General features: G+C 44.7%; 1 protein-coding gene across 1 annotated transcript in view; it reads right to left on the bottom strand.

Moving 5' to 3' along the window:
• The window catches only part of UTRN (utrophin), a 394,109-nt gene extending 371,719 nt beyond the window's left edge, over positions 1-22,390 (bottom strand). The window contains exons 1-2 of the mRNA XM_075413727.1: positions 22,307-22,390; positions 21,634-21,751 (exon numbers count right to left, since the gene is read on the bottom strand). Of these exons, the coding sequence (XP_075269842.1) occupies positions 21,634-21,700 (67 nt within the window). The 5' untranslated portion in view covers positions 21,701-21,751; positions 22,307-22,390. The remainder of the gene's footprint in view (positions 1-21,633; positions 21,752-22,306) is intronic.
• Between the last annotated feature and the right edge of the window lie 3,122 nt (positions 22,391-25,512).

The raw sequence follows: 25,512 nt of genomic DNA, 5'->3' as shown, positions 1-25,512 counted from the left end.
ATTATTTCAGAATAAGCCAAGTGTCTTTTAATATAACCTATGTTAGAAAACATGCATTGCCAAGATCCCCTTCATCAAAAGATCTTCTAGACAGCTTCACTGTAATATCAAAGTACCTTCCAGTTAGGCACTGCAGAGAGCTGAGCCGTCTAGAGTCCGTCTCTCCTCCCTTTCTGGCACTGGAACAGTGCAAAAAGCAGCAAATGACAGACGAGGGCGAGGGACTGATAACTGCACATATACATCCCTTGTGTCTACATATAAAATCCATTATAAAAGTGGAAGCTAGGCAAATTAGAACAACTGTGTGTCTTATGTTTGCATTAACAAGTTATTGCCAGACCTTTGAGTAGGATTTATGAACAACAAATGCAGGAAATGGAAGAAAAAAAAAATATCATAAAGCCATTATCTCTTCTCTAAAAAAGCTGGGCACATGGTGGTGAATTTACAACACAGCAAAACAGAAACCATAAGCCAATCATACACATGATGCTTAACGGCTGAGTTAAGTTTTCATTTCAACAAAGCCAAGCTCACAGGAGCAAGACCAGCACAGCCATCAGCACAGAGCTGCACAAGCCTCTCCAGCTGGGTGGGGACCTCTTGTCGAGAGCGAAACTAAGATTTTCCAGCAAGTTCATGAGATCACCACTATCCCTGCTCATTCAGATGAGCGACTCAAACACAACTTTCACACTCGCATACACAAGTAAGAAAGTACACGGACAAGGAAGGAGACAGAAACATACAGAAGGACAGGAAAACACAGCTAGGAATTTCCAAAATTCAGCCCCTGACCACCAGAAGAGATGTAGCATATCTTGGACCATGTAGAAAAACAATTACCAGCATTTCTCCAGCAGTGAGAAGGAAACAGTGAATCTACTTGCATCTCTGGAGTCCAAATGCCAGTGTCCAGATATTGCACATACCAAAGAGAAACTGATGGATGTCAGAAAATGAGGACACCCATAAGAAACCTTGGAATTAACCTTATCAAGCACGCAGAGTAGCTGAACTCAACAACCATAAGTAGTTGTGAGAAGTGTTTGAGATTGCTTTTTATGTGAGATATCAGAGCTGGCCAGGAAAGGGGTGGAGGGGGGGGGTTTGGGGCTGGAGGAGAAGCAGGAAAGAAGTGGCAATAAATATTGTCCCATGGAGGCTGGATATCTGAATTCCCTCAGTTGTTTGCCCAAGATGCGCTCCTCCTTGTCTGTACTTACTACAGGAAATCTCTGGACCACATGAAGCTAGCATTCAGCAGCAAGAATATCCTCTATCTGCCACTTCTGTTCTGAATCTCTCTCCCTGCTTATGAGTCTTTTTCTGGATGAAGAAGACTTACCTTTAGCTCAGTTATAGCACTACTTTTTGAAAATAAGTGGATAAGCAAGAATATATACTCTCCACATGCTATTTTTACATTCTGGAGAAAAATACTCCAGTCACAAGCTAGAAAACTGCCATTCAAGTCCAAAGGTTAAGTTTGGCAGGGGAAGCGGGAACATGTGCAAAAAAAAAAAAAAAAAAAAACCAAACAAAAAACCAAACACTGGAAAAAAAAAGGGCCTTAGAGCAGCATACATCAATTCTCATATCAAATTTCAAGTAGTTCAAAAAAAACTACACATCACCACATTTCTATTAATTGCTATCATTCAAGGTTTTAAAGAGTCAGATCTCCTATATCCCCCATGCCCAGCAGCCTGCCCCATGGAGTCTGGGTGTGATAAGGAGGTAAATGCATCCCCTAGGAATGCTCCAGATGTGTCAGGGACACACTCCCGAGTGTGCACACACACCCTTGCTGTTGGCTACCTCCAAGTTACCCCTGCTAGCTGGGGACAACTCGGGATGGAGGTGGAAAAACTGCCTCTGCCACCAGCTGGTATGCGGGGAGGGGGTAAGGACAGGCTGCAAGCACTCCCGCCCCAGCACGTGACGGAAGCAGCGCAGACACGTGCTTTACTGCTAACTGAGGATTTTCCATCCTCCCAAGCCACCAGCTGGAAACACCTCATTAAAGACAGACTTCTAACAATCTCGGATCTGCACACAGCTGTATAATTATTCCCTACTTGAAAGGCCTGCATAATTTCTCAGGAATTTCACCATTTCCAAACGGAAGTCCCAGAAGGGAAAAATATATATAGGTCTACGTATATATACATGTGTGCACAGGCATATGCATCTACATATACCTCTGCCTCCATTATCTTCATGCATACAAAGCAAATATGACAAAAACCCAACCACATTGCATCTTGTTCTACCGCTTACAAACACTGCCCTTATTTTGTGACTGTGCTTTTGTACGTCAGGAAGAAACATCCAAGCTAGAGGTGTGTAATTACATATTAATTTACTTTACCATTCATTTTATGATGGGGAGGGGTAGGAAACAGAAGCTGTTTTTAAAAATGTCATTACCCAAGGGCTGAAATTCATGAAATATGTTTTTTTCCAGAAATGGTCTTTTCTTCTCCGGAAATCTCTTCATTTCCCAACCCTTACAATAACTTCAGTGGGTACAAACCATCACCTTGCTTATCCGGGACTAACGTGCGTAGTATTCAGTATTTCGTTTGAGCCATCTCTGCCACTTAACAGAAATCTTGTTGCCTTTCTCTCAAAGTTAGTCACAGTGACACTTACATACCCAGTCACTAGCTACAACAAAAAACAAGTTGTAGGAACATACTAATCCTTGAAAGCTCCACCTTCTTTCAATTTAAGGCATTAGTCCACATCTGCAGTAAGAAAACAGAGAAAGGACCACAAAGTCAGGGTAAGCTTTTTTTGTTTGCTTTCTTTTATGATTTGTTTGTTTTCTTGAAGAAGACTAGGCTATAGTGCTAAAGATCAAGGCTGATCTTCCTGGATGTTCTTGATATTTCCCCTGACAAATGCACAGATCTGAGTTATCCGTAACCTGAACATTACGTGCATCTGTCAAGCCCAAGGTCTGTGACAATCAGTAGTGCAGAAGAGTGGCAAAGATGACACCAATTTTACAGTTTTCCCTTCCGCTTAAGGGAGAAGATAAAAAACACTATTGTGCTGTATAAACAGGCCTCTTTTGCAGAGAAAACAATTCCTTAAAAATCAATAGCTACCACTGTGATATGGTGACCCTAAATTATAATTATAGAGGTCTTTAGTACTTCAGATATCAGCTGGACACACATTTTAAGGAACACCCTCCCTTAACAGGATAAAAGATCTTTTTGATAAGGCATCTCTGATGTTAGGAGCTGCATCGGTTGAAATACACAGTCAAGAAAAACGTTAAACCTTTGAAATATACAGGGTCATTCACTGAAGGAACCCAAGACACAGCACTCAGGCTGGTAACAGGAGCGACGAACTATTGCAAGCAGTTAGCTCTACTGACAGATTGCACCCAACTGACTTCGGAAGGGTTTTAAAGAGATTCAGTGGTCCAAGAAATTCTACCAACTGGGAACCAGCTTCAAGAAAACTAAACACATGGAAAGTTACAGCTTCTTCTTCACTCCTACCATCTCTTAGCAGAAATAACAAGGTAGGGGGGGAAGGACAAAGTGGTAGAAGAATGGAATAACACACTTTAGTAAATAGAAAAAAAACATACCCATACTAACATTCAGTACCTAGATTAGATTTAATTACAAAATAAAACAAGGTGATTCTTAAGCAATAAAGTGGATCCAAATTCATTAGCAGGTATTTTAAACACACTACAAGCACACAGCTTCTATGATCTGGATCCATCACACAACTGCTTACGAAACACTTCATCTACTACATGTAGAAACTGGGAGGGGGGGGTGGGGGGGTGGTGTGTTTCAGCCATTGTGTTTTTATATTAAGTTGGAAGAGGCTTCTAAGGCATGTCAAGCATTTCCACCTACTCTCCATTTTTATGCATCAACACTGATTCTCATATGCTAGAAAGCTTGCCAAGAAGTCATCTCTTGGGGTTAAATTTTAACAGATCATGTTATATTTGCATAGGTCTGGTTAATGAAGAAAAAATGACTGGTGGAAGGTGTAATATCCTGATATTCTGTCATGAATTTTAATTGCTTACAGACAGTTAAGTTTAGCCCTACCTTCACACCTGAAAAGATCTGCACAGATCATTTCTCCCTCAATTTTACGTAGCGTAGCTGGCATTTCATCGAGCACGTTCCTGTGCCCATGAGTTACCTGCCATGCATCAAGTGGCGGGTGAAGTGGAGCAGTGGATCAGTTATGACCCACACACAGAGGAGCCCAGGTGGATGCTAAGGTGGAATTGCTCTGCCCTTATGTAAGAGAATTCCACCTGGCAACTCCATGGCCACTGTAAATCAAGTCATTTCTAACAGCCAGCCCTGTTGTTCTGACTTTTATGATCTCCATCGCTCTTCTAGATTTGTCAAGCTTTGTTCTTCAAAGTGAATTATTCCTCATCCCCAGCACAAACTCCTCCTCTGCCCGGGCAGGTCACCATGGAAGAACAAGGCCCTTCTAAAAGGAAAGTCAGCTTGGAAAAAATAAGGAAAGGAAGCAAGCACTCTTCAAATATCTCCATGAAATGAAGGATTTCACTTTAACTGGAAAGAGAGAACCTTTCCTTCTTCAGCACATTAATGCTACTAATAACTCAGAACAGACCAACAGATTTTTCAAAGATAAGATCAACTTGCAATTTATGAAAAACCTTTAATAAGGTCTACAAATACAACTACTTGAATTTCAGTGAAACATAGATCTCCATTTGAGGAGCTAGAAAATTTTTACCCTGCATAAGCAGTTTTTAAAATAAAGGTGTGATCAAACAAACAATCATCCATAACACAAGATACCTTTTCAATTAAATAAAAAAAAAAAATCACACTTTGCCAGATTCAACTCTCAACATCCATTCTTCAGCATATTTTATATGTAGCTTTTTTTTTTTTTAATATGCGCTTTTGCAAAGAAACCACTAACTTCACATGGAGCAGTTTGCAAGATCCTGAAAGATTTTCTGCCAAACCTCCTCTACACTATGGTCTTCATTCACTATAGAAATATTCAAAGATTTTTTTGAGTAACTGCCATAAGGGAACATGCTTTTGTAGTTACATGGCCACCTCTGTGCTTAGCTCACTGCACTAATGTGCTGCCCTGGAATGGAAATGCAAAGTCAGGTTCTACAAATTTTTCTGAGAATTTGGCAAAAAGTTCCTCAAAGACAGGGAAAAAAAAAAATCCCAAGAAAAAGCAAGTGATGTTGGCCACCCCAAGACACTTCTATCCCTTGTTATTTAGCTGGCTAGACAAAAGAAGGAACGCCAAAATTTTCCTTGTAGACGGAGCATAAAGCTCCCTTTGGCTAGTATTTCCACACTTTTTACCCAACAATCCAAAGACAGACCGGGAAAAAACTCATCATGCCAGGATGAGTTTCTATATGAAGAATTGCAAGGAAGCAGAGGGAAAGGCGACCATCCTGTCCTTCAAGAATCCCTCAGGTACTGACAAAAAGCACCAAAAGACCATCACGAGACCTTATGACATGACACGCAGCTAAGCAGGGAAACTAAAGAAGGCAACTAAGCAAGGCTAAAGATAGCCATCCACATCCTCCATAGCTGATGACCAGGTCAAGCACTACACACACATCAGCTTGAAGCTAAAATAAGTTTGGGAACGGACAGGCTTCTTTTACACTAAACACAGAGTCTGAGAGACTGGCGTAGGCATGAAAGAAAAAAATGTAAGATCAGATGCCATTTTGTTCACATTCCTTATCCATCGTCAAGAGGCAAACCTTCTCACTTTAGAGATTAAAAGACAAAGAACTCCAGCCCAAGGTGGTAATTTGCACCATTATTTCACTTAACTTTACAGTAGATAGATATATTTTCCTTGAGGGCATCATTTTAAAAGTAGTCTCTCTTGCATATATATCCTTACTTGAACAGGATTTTAAAATAAGTCATCTTTTTCAAAATTAAGTATGTGGTTATTCATATTGAATTTAGTTGCTTATTCTACAGAAGGAAATTTGAAATAGGACTTTAAGAAAATACTTTAAGCTGAGAGGACTTGTTTAACTAGTTCTGCTTATTATGAAAAGATACTATAATCATCAGATCAGCTCTTGATACATTTTTAGCAAAGAAAAAATCCACTCACCTTGCAGAGCATTTTTTGCACTGGAATGGTAGAGGAGCAGGTTACATATTTATGCTACTGATATTTAAATAAACAGCAGATGATTATTTGTAATGAGCTGGATGACTCTGGAAGACATGAGCTATCTCACCCACTCACTCCTCAGCTGTACTCTCATCATTCCAAGTCTTGCAGAAGGGGGTAGAAATAATGTCTAAAGACTGTTGATGAAGGAATTCTATATATAATAAAAACTTTATCTTGTCCCCCTTGATTAAGATAGTCAAAAGATACCTTAGTTAAAAAATAGTAATTTAACCAGAAGGTCTCTTTTGTTCCTGTTTTGTGCATTCATTGAATACTTATGTCTAAAAATAACATTCTGCAAAATAGGTTTTATTACTCTCTTAATCTTATCCACAGAAGGGGGAAACTCTGTATCACACACTAATTCTCACTGAAATTAGATTTTACAATTTCTCAGACTTTGAAAGAGGCTTTTGTGATACCTTGCAGATTCCAAACTGTAGCAGAGTTCAATATATTCATCCAAAAAGGAGAGGAATAAAAAGAAAGGTGAAAAATAATATATTCTCTATTAAGTATGCCACAATACAGATACAAAGCAGATTTAAAAAAAAAGTCCCACACAATTCACACACATTTTTTTTCCCCACTTACATCACATTGCATCCCAGATAATAGATCCAGATCAAAATCCATCCCAACAGCCACCGATTCTCACCAAGATCAAACATAATTCAATTGCTTTTTAAAGACTTCCAGTAACATTAGTTATCATAATTACAACTCATCTACTCTGTCAGCTGATAACCTTTTGGCTCTGTTAAATTCAGGAAAGCCAAGAACGTATGATTTCCTTTTCTTCATTGTACTGTAGATGAGAGTTGAGCCCCAAGTGTCTACAGCCTCTCTACATTTTTCTGGCAGCACAAGAGGTTCTTAATAGCATAGAAAGTTAAGGTCCTTTTTGAGTGTGGGAACAGCATGAAAAGACCCTTATTGCAAGTAAGAATACCAGGCAGACATAATATCTTATGAAGAACAAAACCTCTTTTTCTGCCTTCTGTCCTCAAATCACTAGAAGAAGAAAAACAATCGTGGGCATTTTCATATAAAGGAAAACAGGCGTCTGTTTTGCACACATAAAGACCCAAACCTATAAGAAGAAAGACTTTTCAAACTGTATGAAACAAGTATAAATTTCACAACTTCTCTCCTCCTTCCTATACTCACACAAATTATGCCGAATACTTTCATAATGAGGTTGCACTAGTCCTAGGCCACATAAATTTTTCTTTCAGATGAGCACTACGGTATGTTAGCATCTTTAGACAGTGCATTACATCAGGAGAACTCAGGTTCTTTAACCCCTTCCTTGTTTCCACAGGCAGCAAAATGGAGTTCAAATTGAACATTACATTTTCTAGTATTTTTATTATATGGGGGCTTAAGTACAAGTTAAAACCCAAGACTGCAGGGCCAAAACAAGAAGCTATAACAAAAGGTAGCAAGTACTAGTGTGGAAGATAAATCAGCAAAAATTTCTACGCAGTCTTCATTTCTCACAGGTAGTTTATCAGAAGATCATATAGACACAGTCCATTTTCACCACTTGGCTAATAGTTTCTGCTCCATCCCAGCTCCCCCTGTCCAATGGCAGCAGGATAGTGCTGTGAAGGAAAGGACATATCAGGACTTCCAATGCAACAATCAGCTGCAAACTCCAAGCTTTCATTTTTTTCTGCCAAAATCATGCTAAAACCAAAGCCTTCATACAAGTACACTACCCAACATGAATTATTTTTCCTAGTCATCTAACCCTATTTTCTCCAAGGGCCTATTCAACAGATCTGGACAATAGAGAAGACTTCACTGTCAACCACAGACTTGATTCTAAAACAAAATTTAATCAATTAACTCAGGCCATCGTCCAACATCATATTGGAGGGAGACAGAGAACATGAGCAAACCCGACAGGTCTACAACAGATCAGGGTGTCAAGGACCCTTCACTGCTTTCATGCTAGCATCCTCAGTGCTAAAGGCATCCTGCCCAGTCAGTAGACAAAGAAACCACTACACCCCACGATGATATTTTGCCCACACCACCACAATTACATAGTCATTGAATTATGCTCTCTGTTCATAAAGCCACAAACTATGGGATCCATCAGGTGTTACGTGCTCCTCTTCCTTTTCTACCCTGCTTCCTGTTGAAGAAAATTTATTCTGCCTCGGAAACAGGCATTACACGCTAGAGTGATCCCTGACCTAACCCAGTAACCCCTAATTTAGGTGTAGCATCAAGTGAACCAGTGAGAGACAGTTTCAAGAACAACATTAAAGTAGCTGCAAGAAGCAGGAGTTACTGCAATGTGAAATCGCCCTGGAGCAGAAGTACCACAGTCACATTCCTCTGTGGGGCAGGTACCTTCCCCAGCTGCACTTACTGAAGCAACACACATCATACGTGATTCCTGCAAGAAATGACAGCAACCCCACTCAGCATGTTACCAAGCATTAGACTTCAGCTGCACCAACCACAGCATGCCACGTCATTCACTTCATGTGACTGACTACACCATATAAATGAATGAAAAGCAAAGATCATAAAAGCTAGGAGGCATTTGACCAGGATAGCCCTGCACAATGCCGCTACAGGCACGCTTGCCACCTCAATGCCAGAGCACCACCATGCCCAAGCTGACAAGCTCTGTACCGGGCATACCGTGCGTCAGATCTCAGCACCCACTGACAGCACCAGGCCAAGTGAGGAAACAGCTCTCCAAACATAGCCCCTGTGTTTCCTCCTGGCAAACATGGACTTATTTTCTCGTCAAAAGGATCCATCATCATCTATGCGGTGACATAATTCCCCTCTACATAGAGCCCTTAGCTCCCCTTCTTTCTAGGCATCTCAATTATTCGGACTGTGATACTGACAAAAACTTCAGGATCATTACCTCATCTAGGGTAAACAATTACAGCAATGAAATCCCTCTTTTTCCTGCGGTGGGTTTTTGTTCAAAAATTTATCAGAACTGTCCCTGTGCACTGGCCAGCCCGCCCTTGCAACACAACGGCTGTTTATCATGATAACACCACATTCTTGCACCCATCTACAGGGGTGGTGGCCGGATGGTTCTAATACCAGCAATGCAAGGGTTTGTTTTGGTTGATTTATTTTTGGGAGGGAAAGGGCAATGCTCCTGTTCTCTAGCTCTTGACTGATGACCTTACAATGTCTTTCTCCTCGGAAAAATATCAAAGCTCACTGCGAGTCTGCTCTTCAGCTTAGACCACCATCTTTCAGTGCCAAGTTCTGGTACTGTTGTCTCAGTGTCAGCTTCAGCAGACGACAAGCTTCTCAGCTCCTTTTTCTGGCCTTAAGCCTTAGACATGGTCATCAAGCAGTGCATCTCTAGTGCAGAAATGCATACAAACCCTCTCTCCCCCAGAACGCGTTGGGGTTGGCCTGACTTATTAAGAAATGCCCTCAATGCTCTCTGGCCCCTCACGCTCTGCCTGGCACATTTTATCATCAGGCGATAAGTCAGGAACAGGCCCCATCTCACCCAACATGGCGGCCCAGTGCTTGGGGTAATGGTCAGTGTCTTGAGCCCTTTGAAAATTTGAACTGGCATTTCAAGAGTGACAAGCCAGCATGAGGGCTCTAATAAGATGCAACGCAGGAAAGACGGGCACCACTGCAAAAGCCCTGCCCCCCCCCCCTTCCCACGACTGCATGTTGGAAAAAGTGACCCCCGTGCATTTTTTTGGGTGCTTGACAGCCGAGGTCCTGGGTGCGGCAGGGGAGCAGGGTGCTGCATGGGCCACAGCCAGCAGAGAGGCTGGCGGCTCCCTCCACCACCCCGCGTCTCTGTGCCAGCACCCTCGCAAACCCCTCAGCGACCGCAAGCTGTAGCTTCTCAATCAAGTTTTGAGGAAGATGCCTTGAAAGATCTAGGCCCTTTGCAGATATGTAAGGCCTCTTCCCCTACCTGCCTGCGCTGGTAGTCGCCGGTCCCAGAGTTTCTCCTCAAGCACCCAAAATGTTTTCCAGTCTAGGCCCCAGGAGTAACTGCCCTCAGCTCATTTTCCACTAAGTCTTCTCTGTACAAACGTTCGTACAAGCACCTCTGCAAACAGCTCTGTCTTCGTCAGAGTTGTCTTCTGTGAAGATAACATAGAGCAGCCGTTTAATCCTTAAGGAACACTTTTCTCCCCTCCCTGCAAATGCCTGCCAGGCCAAGGAGGTGAAGCCAGAAAAGCAACAGAGTTCAGCAGAAAAAAAAGTGTTCGGACATTTTCCACCTGTTTCACTAGATTTTGAGATTATCTCATTGAACTGCCTTCCATGCACAGCACAGGGGAGACGCTGCCCGAAAAACAGGGGCATGGGGGTCCCCGGACATGCAGCCCTGCCTGGCGCCGGGACACATCCCCGGGCAGGGGGAGCCAGCACGGCCACGCCAGTCCTTCCACCTTCCCTCAAACCAGGGTGAGAGCAGAAAGGAAAAATGCCTCTACAGCTCCTTTGCTCTTCCCCCCACATGCCGTGTGGCAGACACCGAGCCAGTCACCTCAGTCTTCCCCCAACTGCAAGAAAAACCACGAAGCTGAACAAGGTAGAACAGGAACAGAGGACACACACAAAAATATAAAGCAACTGCTGGGAAGAATGGGAGTATGATTTTCAAACAGAAATGTTTGGGGCTTTTTAATTTATTTTTGGGTAATTATTTTCAAGTGCATATCATGTTCAAAAATATTATCCTCATACTTGGAATTGAGCGGGATACCTATTTTTATATTATTCAGTCACAAACAAGACAAATTATAATAAATTAGTGCCACTAACAACTACAAAGTCGCCTTTGGCTGTAAATTAGCCAGGTTGGCCGTTATATATTGTCATAACATTTTTCATCTCCTAAGACTCAAGATTTTTATTCCAGTTACTCCAACGCATTTTTGCATTTTCTTTCAACCCCAAATTCTGACAGCCCAACCAGGTATCAACAGCAAGGCATGTCTATGCATTCAGGCAGAGAGCAGGCTGTCGTATTTTATGCTTATAACTGAGAAGTATAAATATCCCAATCTCACTGCTGATAACAGACCAGCATCAGTGCTAACAGGAGATGACAGAAGCAAATTCCTGGCTTATCCAAGTACATGCTCTTCCAGTTTGGTCCTCCTGTTCTGTGGGCTGCTTGTTTTATACTGCATGACACATGAAAATGGCACTTGTTACCACCAAGACAGTCCCACCTGATGCCTCAGGCCAGACCACGGGACCTCACCTTCCCCACTACACCCCAGGTGTTAACTTCACTGTTTCCCTGCGAGTAAACATAACTCCAAGACTAGCAATCACGGGTGATCATCCACCAAAAGCAACCCATTTCATGAGGCCAGCTACTGTTCTTTCCTCCCATTGCACCTCCTCAATTAAGGGAAGCAAAAATACTTATGTGAACCCAACTTCCTTTCTTTACAGATATGATACCCTACAACATACAAAGAAAGAGCTCCATCACGCCACAACCGTGTCATGTGCCTTGCTCAAAATTAAATGATCTGTTAAACCAGAGAGAACATGGGGATTTTCAATTACAAAGATCTTTTTTGTTTGGCTGGTTGGGGTTTTTTTTGTTTTTAAAAATCAAAAAAAGGTGAGTTCTGTCTCTCCGTTGTCTTCACAGAGGTGAACACACCCAATATGGTTAGTCACTATGTAAGCAAAGTAACTACTATCCTTAAACAATGATGAAATATTTAATAGTATCTGCTGAGAAGAGGAGGTTGTTACCATACAGTGACAGAAAGCCTGCTCCACCAGATTACAGGTAGAGAAGACGGCCTCAAAGAAGTCAGGGAATTCTTAGCTTGAAAAGATTTGGAAAGACAAATACCCTTCATGACTTAATATTGAAATATTTCTGCTCTTAAAAGAAACATGAACAACAAAATACAGTTTACATGGATTTCATTAACTTCAAGTTTCCTAAGTTTTAGGAACCACTTACTTCATTACAAGCTAAAATGAAAACCTTTCTAAACAGCTGCTTTAGATCAAAAAAATCTGAAATGTTGTTCTTCTCCGGTCCTCCCTTCTCATGCCTCACTTCTCCAGAGGAGGGTCTACATAAAGACCCTGAGAAGTCAGTCCTGTGACCTAACAGCAGAATCTCCTGCTCCCTGCTGCCACACATATGTGGATGTGGAAGAGAGATGTAGACCTTGCGTTAATCCTCTTGGTAAAAAAAAAAAGGCATTTTGCCAAACTCTGAAGAAGTGTCATTCAAAGAGAGATTCTGCTGATGGATTGAGAAGTAACAGACACCTCTGCAGCCGATGCAGCAGTTACTGCTCCCCTGCATCTCAACAGCTCTGCAAGTCTCAACTGATCTGGTTTTCTTTGGATCGGAAAGGACCAACAAAAAGCTGCAAATTGATGCCATGATTTTCCCAAAACCCATAAATCGAAGAAAAAGCTTTTTCTAGTAGAGGTATGATGCACCTGGGCATTTGAAACTTCTTACTAGAGCTGGAGTATGTTAGAACTGCCCCTCTACTCAATGTTTTTCACGTGTTGCTCTTCACTGGAGGAAGTGGAACAGGGAAAGAGGGATCTGGCAAGGCAGCAGCACAGAACACCAGGTGAGGACCCTGGCATCTACAGGCTCTGTAAAGCACCTCACTAGAATTACAGCTAGCAAGGAGGGCTTTTAGCCTCCTTTCCTTTAATACTGTTTTTCCTGTAATCAAGAAGGAACTTTCTGTTAACATCCAGAGGGCAAACAACGAACTTGAATTATGTTTCAATAACCTTCAAAAAAAGAAAAAAAACCATCACACACATGCAAAGTAGTGTGACATTTGTGACAACGGGCACAACCCCATTTGAACTTTTCCTTCCTCTTTCCTCGGTTCAATTTTAGTTGTGCAGCTCAGTACGAAACTCACTTCCACATTAATACAACAGTCAACACTTGACTTTTCCTATTAAGACCACAGCATAATCTTCCAGAAGGTATGGCATGTTTCCTGGCTTTAATAAATTCTCAAATGCCCAGTGAAACAAGAACAGTGGTTTGCGGGTGGGGATTTTTGGCTGTTATTTTTTTTTTAAAGTATCCTTTTTACCCTGATTTATCTCAGTATTCAAGCAATAATGCTCAAGCTGAGAGGAGAAGGAAAAAAAAAAAAAAAAAAAGAGGAAAGAAACAAAAATTAAAGCAGAAGAGCACCCCGGAGGCACAGCCTCTCCTGAGGCACCCAGACAGCAGTCGGAGGCAGAAGCACAGAGTCCCAAGGATGCAAAAGAGATCGTGGTCCACAGCCTGCCAGGACCCTGCAGCAGCCTGGAGTGTTTGCTACCTTCCTCAGTGTACCATGGAGAAACAGAATCCTCACCTGCAATTACCCGGGCACTGCACGGGTCTGACACTCCTCCAGACAGACTATTCCTCTGCTCAGATCATAAGGTGCGTAAAAGTATTTTTTGAATAGAAAGACCAGAGTGAATACTTCACATCTGTACTGTGACCTTTAATAACTCTCAGATTAAACTTAATAAACTCTATTCCAAATGAACAGTGTGTCAAATTAGCTAAAAAATTGTTTAATTTTTTTTTATAAAAGCTCAGTAAATCAACCCAGCAGGTTCTAAGTTGGGCCCCACAGCCAGGTCCAAGAGAAAAATTCCTGAGCACAGAGGAAAAGCATTCATCGCAGAAAGATTACGTACCACCATCCCAGGGAGCACGAAACTCTATTCAGAAGGACACTACTAGACTTTGAACTTCCACAAAGTCTTTTCTCAAGAAAGAGGCACAACATTAACACAATGTGTTCCCATGAATTTCTGTAAGAAGCCTCATCCAAGAACAAGATGTACATGTAGAAACCAGAAAAACAGAGCAATGAACTCTCTCTGGAAATTGTTTATGCTGACCATAGCTGTTGTTCATTATTAAATTAGAACAGAAGTAAAAGCCTAGAAAGAGGGAATAAGGTGGTCTTGGTCTGATGGGATTTGAATACTACTTTATTTATTGTCTCCTTTTAATACAATCATATTTTATAGTATAACTATTAAAATAACATAGAAACCAAAAGGCTTTGCCCTATTCTCAGCATGCTCCCATAAAGTGTTCAAATAAACCTCTTCCATTTGTTATTCATGCACAGACTACTCTGCTTTGCTCATCGAGGACAGCATGGTAAATTAATAGCAACAAAAAAGCTAGCAAAACGTTTCATTACTCATACATCACACCACTTTTCTCTGATCAATAATTTGTAACGTAACATTTTAGGAGCATATTCCACCTTTGGTCCTCTGCCATGGTCTAAATTAGGAGGGGAGCAAAAACTATATTTGATGCTAGGCAATAAAAGTAGAGCACAAAGGAACTAACTGAAATTATTTGTGGAACGAATTAAACAGACCCATCAAAGCATGTAGTTTCACGGCTTAAGTGCATGTTTCTCCACAACTAAACGCATAAGCCAGTGACTGTCCTTTTGTGTTTGCCTGATTCCTTTACAAAATCTCTCAGAGTTTTTGGATGGTGGCTCCTCTCAGTTTTCCACAAGGTGAGGGGAAAAGGTGTTGAAGTCCAGAAAGGACCTTCATTACCAAACATTTATGGCTAAAAAGTACTGCTGCACATTCCCTATATTGTTCAGCAAAATAACCTTAAGAATACATATCTGATCTGTCACATACCCATATCCTTTCCTACCAGCATGTATTCAGTGTTTTTGAGATATAAGTTGGTCTTTTACTGAAACACAGTCACCCTATCTCCCACCAGCTCTTCATCACTTCTTCCACTCCCAGTGTGAGACACCCACACCTGAAAAGGGGCTGGACTGCTAGAGAATGCTTCCCCGGCACAGGAGCTGCCTCATCACACGACAAACTACTGGTGAAGCCAGACAATTCTCATGTTATTCCTCTCCAGCATCTCAATATGTTTAATGCACGTCCCATGCACTCAGATTAATGAATATCTAAAAATGCAAATTATTAAAGAGTGAGCACATTTTTGAGCATAAGAAACCTTTGCAAGAAGGTCACTGCCACAGTGGTAGGTGGGTCCCCGTTGGCGACCAGCCTCCCCTGCATCGCTGCGGCTCACATCCAGAGCTGGTCAACCAGTCGGAGGGAAGACGCAGCCCATAAAACACCCAGGCAGACTCAACCCAGCCCTTGGCAAAGGGAACTGCAACTGCCTGCACCCTCCCCGTTACGTTACGGCTGACCATCTTCTGGCAGCCTCCCCACTGACAACCAGCACCCAGCCCGGCCCCAGCCTCCGCAGGCACCGTCCACAGCCACGTCAAAGTCTCCCAGCTGCTCGGACACGCACCTGGAGTCACAGCCAGCCACTCTGTACCAGCCCCGGCCTGCTGGGCCCACTGGCAAGCAGCTACAAAAGACAAACGCAAGTGTTTCTGTTTCAGTTCAGGTCTTTTTTTTTGGGTCCGCCCAGGGCTGAGCCCAGCTTGAGTCCAATAATCAAACGTTTTTCTTTTTACTCTCTCCAAAGGCAGCATCAGGTGGTTTGGATATCCTTTCAAAGAAGCCCAAAGACATCATATCCTAATAAACAAATAAATGGCAGTTTCTGACTCCTCCTTCTTGACAGCAGATGTTTCGCTGACTTTGTGGCTGTGTATATTTACAAGTCCGTAGTTTCTCACCTCATTCCCAAAACCACGGCTTGCAACAGAGCCGTATCATTGTCTTCTGACAAACCCACAGATGCCAGAGGGCTATTCTGTTTCCTTAGCCTATTACTGTTGTTGCTACCTTTAAAAGTCCCAGCTTTCTTCTAAGAACATACTGTCACTTTCTGAAATTATGGCTCAGCTTGCTTCCCCGTTTCATTCCAGAAACACACTGGGGGAGGGGAGGGAGACATAAAACAGACTTCTGACAAAGTATGGAGCACTAAAACTTATTCTTTCATCAACACAATAATAAGTCAGACAATGCAACTCCTCCCTCCTACCTCACGATGTTTAAACCCTGTTATTCATTCTTCAGGCTGTTATTAAGGCATCCAAATAAATGCCCTTCTCCCCAACTTCACGCTAGGAGCATGTCAGCCCCGGGGATGGGTGGGAACAGCTGCACTCTTCTAATTGTGCATTTTCCTTCAAAGGAGGGATACAGTACAACACATGAAAAGCAGATCGTGCAGGCTCTGAGCACACCAGTCCATGCTGCTACCTGGCAGCAGAGCAGCTATACAGTCCTGAAAACGACAGGAGTTCAGCTCGAGCCCACTTGCTCCTCCCCTCGCCCTTCCACACCTACACTGAGTTATCTATTCCAGTCCATCTCCCCACTTGCTCGCACTCAAAAGATGTTAACAGCTATGCTGCCCTACTCGTCCCTGCTCACAAGAGTCAACGCCAACACAAACACGACGAATGAGCGGTTCTGCTAGGAGGAATAGCCAAGGTGAGGAGGAAAATTAGGAGCAGTTACTGAGAAGAGTTAAGATCGCACAGCTAACTCTTTGCTGAGCTGCCCAATGATGTGAACTTTGATAATTTCTTTGCACGTGAAAATATTGTCATGATACTGTGCGAGAGTCTTCCTTCTTCCCCCAGACCTGAGGCAAGAAGGGGACAGAGCCTCAAAAAACACTGGGGGAGGCAGAGCTGGGAACTTCACATTGCTCCTGGTCTGCCCCTCACCTAGACATCCCTTCTCCACAGGATCTTCATCGGTGGGGGAGTCCCACACCACCAGCAGCCACCTCTCCCTGCCCTGACTTTTAGACCTCTTTAGAGACACGTAACTCACTACTCATGGTGCCTCATATAGCAGCTCTTGCCCAGGGTTATGTCTTCATTTCCTGGCAGAGCACGTGCAAGTCAATGGTCTGCTTTTATGGTTTAGGGTATTTTTTCCTCCCTGAGGAGCCTCAATTTCTATTCCAAGGCAAAGTCGTGCTTCAAACACACGGAGCACCATATGTTATTTCTTCACCAACCAATCAAGACACTAGAAGAAACCAGCCTGGTACTTATGTATCTGCCATTCCATAAGTGCTAGGCAATACCCTGGAACTGTCTTTGTTGCAGCATCCAATCTGTCCCCAACAGACAGCCCAAGAAATGTCAGCGATACAAATGACAGAAAGGAGCCAGGCAACAGCAACCTAGATGTTAGTTTCAAAACCACTTATTTTATTATCTAGAAACAAGGAGCAGCAAACTTGTCACTTGTCTTTAACGCTTTGTCCGCACACACTCTGCACAAACGTCCCTGAAGACTTCACACAGTGCAAAGTCAGCTACGTCAGCTGACGAATCCTACGGGTCTGCCTGCATCTGTAATGACTCCCGGCCATTTCACACCGACGGAGCCAAAACGGCAAACGAGAAGCAGCGCGTTTGGCCCGAGGCGGTCTGGCAGCGAGAGGCACGACGAAAGGGACGGGTTCCAAAGGCAACACGTGGCGCTGCGGGGCAGGGAGATCCCGGAGCAAGGGAGCTGCCAGCCAAGTAAGCGTTTCTTCGTGGGGACAGACAGACAACAGCAGCAGTTCTCAGAATGAGCCTTGCCTAAGAACTCCATAAATAAGTTACAGTTTCTCAAAGCAGCCTTTCAGTCAAATATATTAAATGTAATTAAAAATGAAAAGTAGATGAGGAAAATTAAGTTCCCCTCAATTTAGACAGGAACTCCTATCTTAAAATGCACCAGAGGCATAGAGTAATCTTCCAGAAATGTTTCTCCTGTCATGTCTTACTATTTAATTATATATTACCATTCCAAGCTACCATGACAGATTTTAAGTGAGTTTGTCTTTTTTCCATAATTAATCATAGCAAAGGCTCATCTGTTCTTCAAGCCCAGTGATGACAGAGCTGTTTTCACCACTGTAAGGCAATCATCCCACAGCATTCCTTCCTGAAAGCTACTGCAAAGAGAAGAGCTCACCTATCTCCACAGGATGCCTTTCAAAGACATAAATCAGCTCCATATACATTCATACTATAGGCAAGTAAAAAAGGGAAAAATGCTTTTCCATAGCCAGCAATCACACAGACTCACAGGCGTAGCACAGGCTGATAATGCTAAAGAAATGTCGATTATAAATATATAAACCCAACATAACAACCCAGGGACAAGTACCATTACCCTTAAAAATCAGTCACTCGGAGCTATCATCGTCTGCCTTCTGTTTGCAGAAGAACCAAGAGTCTTTTTGCCTCCCTTCCTGCTGCACCAGTGACAGACTCCCTTACAATTACCACAGCCAACATGGTTATTTTAAAGGCAGCTTTGTTCACCATCATACTCTATTCTAAGTACAGAAGATGTGTCTTCGAAAATAACTTGCCTGATCTACACATAGCTCAGCACTAACAAACTATCTAATCAAAGAGCAGCCACATCTAAACCAAAAAATAATAAAATGTTAACTGAACAAGAGAAAGAAGTCTCACTTTCTTATTTTAGTATCTTAAGTCACAAAAGTGAGATTACTGGAAAAGCCAACTCTTTTGCTTTGGATAATCAAGCATTTGTCACTTACAACAGCTACAGCACACAGCGTGTTCATAGAAAGTTTTCTTGCTGAGCGCTGAAGGAAAAAGTATTTTCAACATAACCAGTAACATACAGGGATCTCCATTCAAAGTGTTTTATCCTTCATCCTCTCAGTTTGAACTCCCCATAGGACAAATCACATACTTGCAAAATTACTTTTCCCATCTGTGAAAACCTGTGACACGCACTTTTTTTTTTCCTCACAAGCAACAAACGAAAACCCAATTTGCCATTAACTCGTTTTGATTGCTGTCCTATATCCTTCACACAGCGTGCTGGTAGCTTCCCAATTACAAGTCATTAAGAAAAAAATTACATCGCTAGCTCTACTTGTAAAAAAAGGCATAGGTGGGCACCACACAGCCTTGAGCAGCAATAAAACTTGATGTGCCTTATTACAGTTTCATGAGAGTAAATTTAGATTAAAGCTCAAGTTTTCAACAACCAGTCACTGCACTAACAGTGCCACCTTAACGGCTGTCTAGCTGCTTCCCACTTTTCCAAAGCAAGAGAAGGAAAGCAGCAATGACTACAAAAAGACCATATATTCAGTTTCACAGGCTGCAGCTTACATTGTATCCAAATATTTAGAAACGTTTTTACCAGCACCACTCTTTGTTAAGGGCTGACCTCCTACAGATTCTTGCATTCCAAATGATCAGTTTTTTCCAAGTTATAACAAAGTATCAGATTTAGCCACACATCTTAACCACCGCTTTTAGAAGATGAATGTTTTTAAATAACTACCATATCCTGACAGCTTGGCGATCTGTTCCAAAAATACGAAGAAAAACGTGTTGAAAAATACAGAGACACAATTGTCCAGGAGAGCACAGCCAAAGCGATCTTCACACCAGACTTCGTACACCTCCCTCTCTTCTTTTATTTACAAGAATAAACTGCTTTCAGTGTTCTTATTTCAAAAATGCACAGGAATAGTGTGCACTTAAACATACTATGACATATTAAATCACTTAAAGATTTTCACTTACTAGAAGTGGGATTTGTATTTTATTTACTAAGGGTCAAAATATTATGTGCATAGTTGCATGCTCTCTCTAAACAAAGCGTTAGAGATTTCCCACATCACAGGTGATGAACTTACAGAGCGGCAAGAAACAGAATAACAGCACATTCTCTATGGCAAAAGAAAGGAAAGCAGAGATCCTAAACCTTTGGCTGGTTCTGCTCTCTGTAGCCTCAAAACCCAAACAGATCCATAGCTACCCAAAATCAGTAAGTTATATGGTAAACCGTCTACTGTACTCCAGTTACTTTTACTGTGAAGAACATCCCATGCTGGAGAAATCTTCCCAGAAAAACACAACCCAGTTTTCCTTTCTAAGTATCAAAATTAGCATTCTGTCTTTCAGATATCTAGGGGAAAAAAAAATTGAAGCATAGCTTATAATATTTTTTGCCCAGTCCTGACAACTAGCCTTTAATTTGCTGCCATCTGTACTTCAGGAAACTTCAGCCCTTTCATTAGGAAATTCCTCCCACAGGTTTACTTGTAGGGAATGGTTCAGATCTATGTGGTACAGTAATTAACTTCAAGAAATCGCACATCCAGATCCAAACTGGTGTATCATTTAAGATCAATCTTCACTTGCTATTTTTAAATTAACACACAAGTCTTTCAGCCTTGTGAGTGTTAGAATATACATCATTTTCTCATTAGCAGAGAAGAATAAAGTCAAAGCAGTTGTAACAGGAGATTTGCAACTGTCTGTCCTAACCAACACAGCAGAACTTACTGTACAACTTGTTCATCCAAGGAAAACCTCAAATACAGCCTCAGACATCCCATAAAACCATAGTACTTGGGTACACATACGCACCCAAACTGTCTGCAAGCCATCCCCAGACTGGAAGCCCTTAGAGGTGCTGACTGCACGCTCATAATCAAACAAGGTTATGTCCAGAGTTTTCAAAATCACAGCAGAAAATGTAAACCAGAGCTACAGCATTTGCGATGGAAAACCACAAGCATTTCTGTTTCATGAACCACGCTTCCAGCAGTTGAGAGCAAGACTGTTTCCACCAAAGGTGTCGCTCCTCAGACAGAGGGGGGCTGAGAAACAAACTGTTCCAACGTCAATGGGATTCAGATTCAAACCCGCATCCTCCGTAACCCGAGATGTCAAACCACCAGCAACCAAAGAGCTGCAGCCCTTAACGTATGGAACATTTAAAAAGCACACTGTTAGGTTTCAGATGTCGAAGGAAAAAATCTTTTGATGAGAGGAGTATTTTGCATTGAAGAGAGGAAAGAGAGCGTTTGAGGCCCAAGGTGTGAGCACCCAGTCTCTGGACGCAGCACAAATTTCTCCCGAGGTTTAAACTCGCTTCAGCCCCTCCAAACCCTCCGCTCTTCCCCTACCCAGCACCAGCCTCACCCGCCCAGGATCCGCCAGAGCCTCAGCAGGCTCAAACATACAACCACCAAAAAAAAAAAAAAAAAGCCCCCACGTTTTTCCAATAACCTTCAGATCCGTTAGAAGAACGTTTCGCTGGAGGAAATGCCTGAGCGAGTACCCCGGGACAACAGTTTTACATTAAGGAGGAAGCACACGAGTTCAGTGCGTGGGTACCACCGCAACGCGCTTCTCAGAGGTGCGGTGCTGGGGCCGCAGTCGCCCGAGAGCAAACACCCAAGCTGGCAGCCCTTGGGTTGCGCAAGAGCGCTTTAAGCACATGGTTATTTACAAAAGCAGAGGTAATTACAACGCAGGAGGAGGATCCCAAACAGACAGACTTGACTAACGCTGTCAAAAAAAAGAAAAATAAACCGAACCCAACAGACACCAAACCCAGCGACCTACGATTGCTGTTGCCGGGCTGAGGCCGGCAGCTGCGCGCCGAGGGGCAGAGGGGACAGCTTACCCGACCGGGACTTGATGATGTCGCTGAACTCGCCGGGTCCTTCCTCCCGCTCGGGGACGCGGGCCATGCTGGCGGGACGGGGGGGCTCTCACGGAGGGCCGCGGCGCGGCACCGGCACCTGCGGGGTTTAACAAGCAAGATGGCACGGAGTGGGGGGGGGGGGAGCTGCTGCCCAGCTCCGGCCATCCCCACGCCCACCCGTGCTCCCCGGAGAGGCAGCGGGACGCAGCCCCCGCAGCCACACGGCCACCCAGCCGGCGCCGGACGGGGCCTCCCCGCTTGAGGGGGCTGGCGAGGCCAGGGAGCCCCGCTCCCGCCGGGCGGGGGGGGCGGGGGGGGCTGAGGGCAGCCGCGCTCCTCCGCCCGGCCCGGGGCGCGACACACGCGTGGGAGAAGCCACGAAGCCCCTCTCCCGGCCCCCGCACGGCCCTCACCCGGCTTCCCGCCGCCGCCCCGGCCCGCACCGGCACCCCCGCCCCGCCCCGCCCGCAGGTGCGTCCCCCGCCCGCCGCGGGGGGGTTCCGCTGCCCGCACCCCCGCCTTTACCGGCTCGGAGTCGTCGAACAAACTTCCCCCCCGCAGCCGCGGTGCCCGCCGTCCCCCCGCGGGGCAGCCCCGCTCCCGGAGGCGCTGGGGCACCCGCCGACAGCAGCCGGCCGCCGCCGCCACTCACCCCTCGGACACCGCGGCGGGAGGCGAACCCGCTTCGCCACGGCCCGGCCCGGCCCGCCCCGGCTCCTCCCCGCGCCCCGGCCCCCGGCGGCGGCGGCTCCCGCGGCGCTGCGCTGGCGGACCCACAACTTTCTGTGGGAGCGGGAGCCGCAGCCGTCCCTCCTCCTCCTCCTCCTCCGCCCGGCCCGGCCCGGCGGCGGCTCCTCCCTCGGCTCCGCGCCCCCTTTGTTAGCCGGGACAGCGCCGCGGCTGCGGGAGAGCCGGCCCGGCCGCGCGGCCCCTGCTCCGGGGGGGCGGGAGGGGCGGGGCTGCGCCCGCCGCGGGCCCCGGCCGGGACGGGGCGGGGCGGGGCACAGAGGGGCGGGGCCGGGCCTCCCCCCGCCCCTCACCGCGCCCGCGGGCAGCTGCCGGTCCGGCCCCGCGCCCCCGAGAGTTGGCTGCGGGTAGGGCTAGGCTTAGGGCTAGGATTAGGGTCAGAGTTAGGCTTAGGGTTAGGCTTAGGGCTAGAGTTAGGGGGGCACCGCGGCTCCCTGCGGCTCGCTCGCCCATCGCTCCCCGTTAACACCGAAGTGGCAGGGCAATGGAGTGCGACAACGCTCGCCCAACAGCAGAAACAGCTCTCCCGAAACTGGTCCGGTTTGGCCCGCGCCCCGGCCCCAGCTCACAGGGCCGCTTGGCAGCCCAAAGCCCTGGGTGTTTTTCCGCGGGGCGGCAGAGGGACAGCACGGATCCCCAAAAATGTGCTGCGCTGGACGCTGGGCACCTGCAGCCATTTTTTACGTATGAACAGAAATATAATTAGTCAAATATTTAGCTCACACTAATTAATTTATTGCTGCATTTGCAATCAGGGAATGAACACACTCTTATTTGCTCAGGCAAGTAATCTTTACCCACCTCTGCCGTCAGGCTGCCGGACACGTGGCCGTTATTTGTCCTGGTGAGCGTTAGTCTGAGGCCGTGGCGACACCGGAGAGACACCGTCGCGGAGCAGTTCCTCAGTGCCACTCGCCAGCCGCCGCCGGCTGGCCCAAAATGTTCTCAAGGCAAGATGCCTTCTCAGCAGGGAGAACCTCTCTGCTGTAACAACACACCCAGACACCGGCCAGCAGCCTGCAGAAAAGAAGTTGCAGCATTTATCAGCCAGAAGAAAGGCGGGAGTCTAGGCTCCGCAGAGCTTTCGTTTTGTACCTGCAGGTAAACAGAAATTGGTAGCAACGAAACAGGAAGATTTGTCTTCAGAAGTCTTTTTTCTTACCAGTATACAGCTCAGGAGTTTACTATGCACCACAGATAACAATGATTATTGTATTGTAGTATTGTATTGCTTAATATTATAAGCAATGATTATGTGTATTGTAGCCTAAGCTAACTTTGGTATTTACCCGTACTTTACTATTTCTCCCAAGAAAAAAGACACACCTCAAAGAAACAAAACAAGCTAGCTGTAAATTATTATTATTATTATTATCATAATTCTATCTGCATTTAACATATTTTCCTTTGATCTGTGCAGTACGTGTGTAAGAGGGACTGGGACCTGCACCCCAGGATGTCAGGCCTCACAGACAGTGCGATGTGTTTTTCCACTTTGAAGGAGCCCCGAAGATGAAGAAGCCTGGTTCTGATCATGCAATAGATCTCCTGGATGATCCAGCGCAGATCAGTTCATTCATCCTTGATCTGCTTAATCCAAACCACTGCATGAAGTCACTAATGGTCCTTACTTGTAAAGAGATAATAATAAATCACCCAAAGTGTTGTGATGACCGAAGTTGTGAACCTGTTGAGAACTGCAGATCCTGGATGACAAACACTCTAAAGTCACCGATATGGATACCTACCAGTGTCTAACCGCAAGGCAGTGCTGAGCAGCAGGCTGCATATGTTGGGAAGGTATGGTCTGTGTTTATGCCTGTTTGTTTACATTATGCCCATAAGCCTGTACTACCAACATAACATTCGTGGTTTGAGGAGTACCACCTGTTCCTTGCTTTCTGCCTTGCTGCTCTTGACTGAACAGATGTCTTCTCCGCCCCATCCCGTGCATTCCCTCTGCACGCCGAACCTCCACCCTCGCTGCTCACCGATGGAAAAAACACCCATACCCTGGAAGCCCAGAATCCAGATGTAATCTGGCTGCTTTTCATACAGGTCCTCCATGACCGGCACGAGAGGCGTAACAACCCAGGTAACCCAGTGCACCCTCAAGAGCCAGCACAGACGAAAATGGTCGTTTCTCACTGCTGGGTACCCAGCAGGGGTGCAGGGCCCGGGGATCCCAAAGCGCCGCATCGCCCTGCCTAACACAAGGAAACGCTGAGTGGAAGAAAGGCCTCTCTTTCTTTCTTTCTTTCGTAGGCTGCGCTGAGGGGATTAGTCACTTCACAGAGGTTACCCAAGACCGCTGTCAGGTAGCAATAACTTTGATCGCCGAAAGCTGCAGTCAAGCTGATAAGCGGGAGCAGAGAGCGGGTATATCCCGTTTCAAATCCCTGTGTGTAAGCCCAAGGTCCTGATTATTATACTGTTGCTCTGAAAGCACCTACGAATTATTTCTCAGAAAAACCCCACATTTCAGTTTAACCTGATAGCATTTCCTTTTTCTCTCTTTTTTCCTCCTTTTGTATTTTTTTCTCTGTTTTAGACAGAAGTAGTACCATTATCTTCTTTGAACTGCGGAGCACCAGCAGCAGGGTAACAGGATAACAAGACTGCACACTACCTCAGGGAAGCAGGAGAATTTTTTCCTGGTGTGTGTCAAACACGCTTCTCTCCAGAGCCATCCTCACTCAGCTGCTGATCAAAGCCCAAGTTCTCCGAACTAGTTAGAGTGTAGTCTTCTCAGTGCAAGGGCTGTAATTTTTATATCTGAGTCTTTAGGCACAAGTCCATCAGGGGGAAAAAACCCACCCTAATCTTTAATATTCTGTACGTGTGTATGCTCTGGGTCTCTAATTTTGTATTGTAGTGATTGGTAGAATTAGAAAATAATGACTAGACCAATTTTAAGGTCAAAGTCTCCACCCAGTTGTATTTCTACACTCACCTACAAATATCTTGGTTGCTGCAGAGCATTAATATCATGTGGACTGTGTGGCACAGTGTACCTTTCTGTATAATTTATAATTACGAAAAGAAAGGAAAAGTCCATGAACCACACAGATAACATCAAGAAAGGAAAGACAAGGGGAATACAGAAAAAGA

Source organism: Opisthocomus hoazin, chromosome 2, assembly GCF_030867145.1.
Source record: "Opisthocomus hoazin isolate bOpiHoa1 chromosome 2, bOpiHoa1.hap1, whole genome shotgun sequence".
Classification (NCBI taxonomy): domain Eukaryota; kingdom Metazoa; phylum Chordata; class Aves; order Opisthocomiformes; family Opisthocomidae; genus Opisthocomus; species Opisthocomus hoazin.
This window is presented reverse-complemented; position numbering and strand designations above follow the sequence as displayed.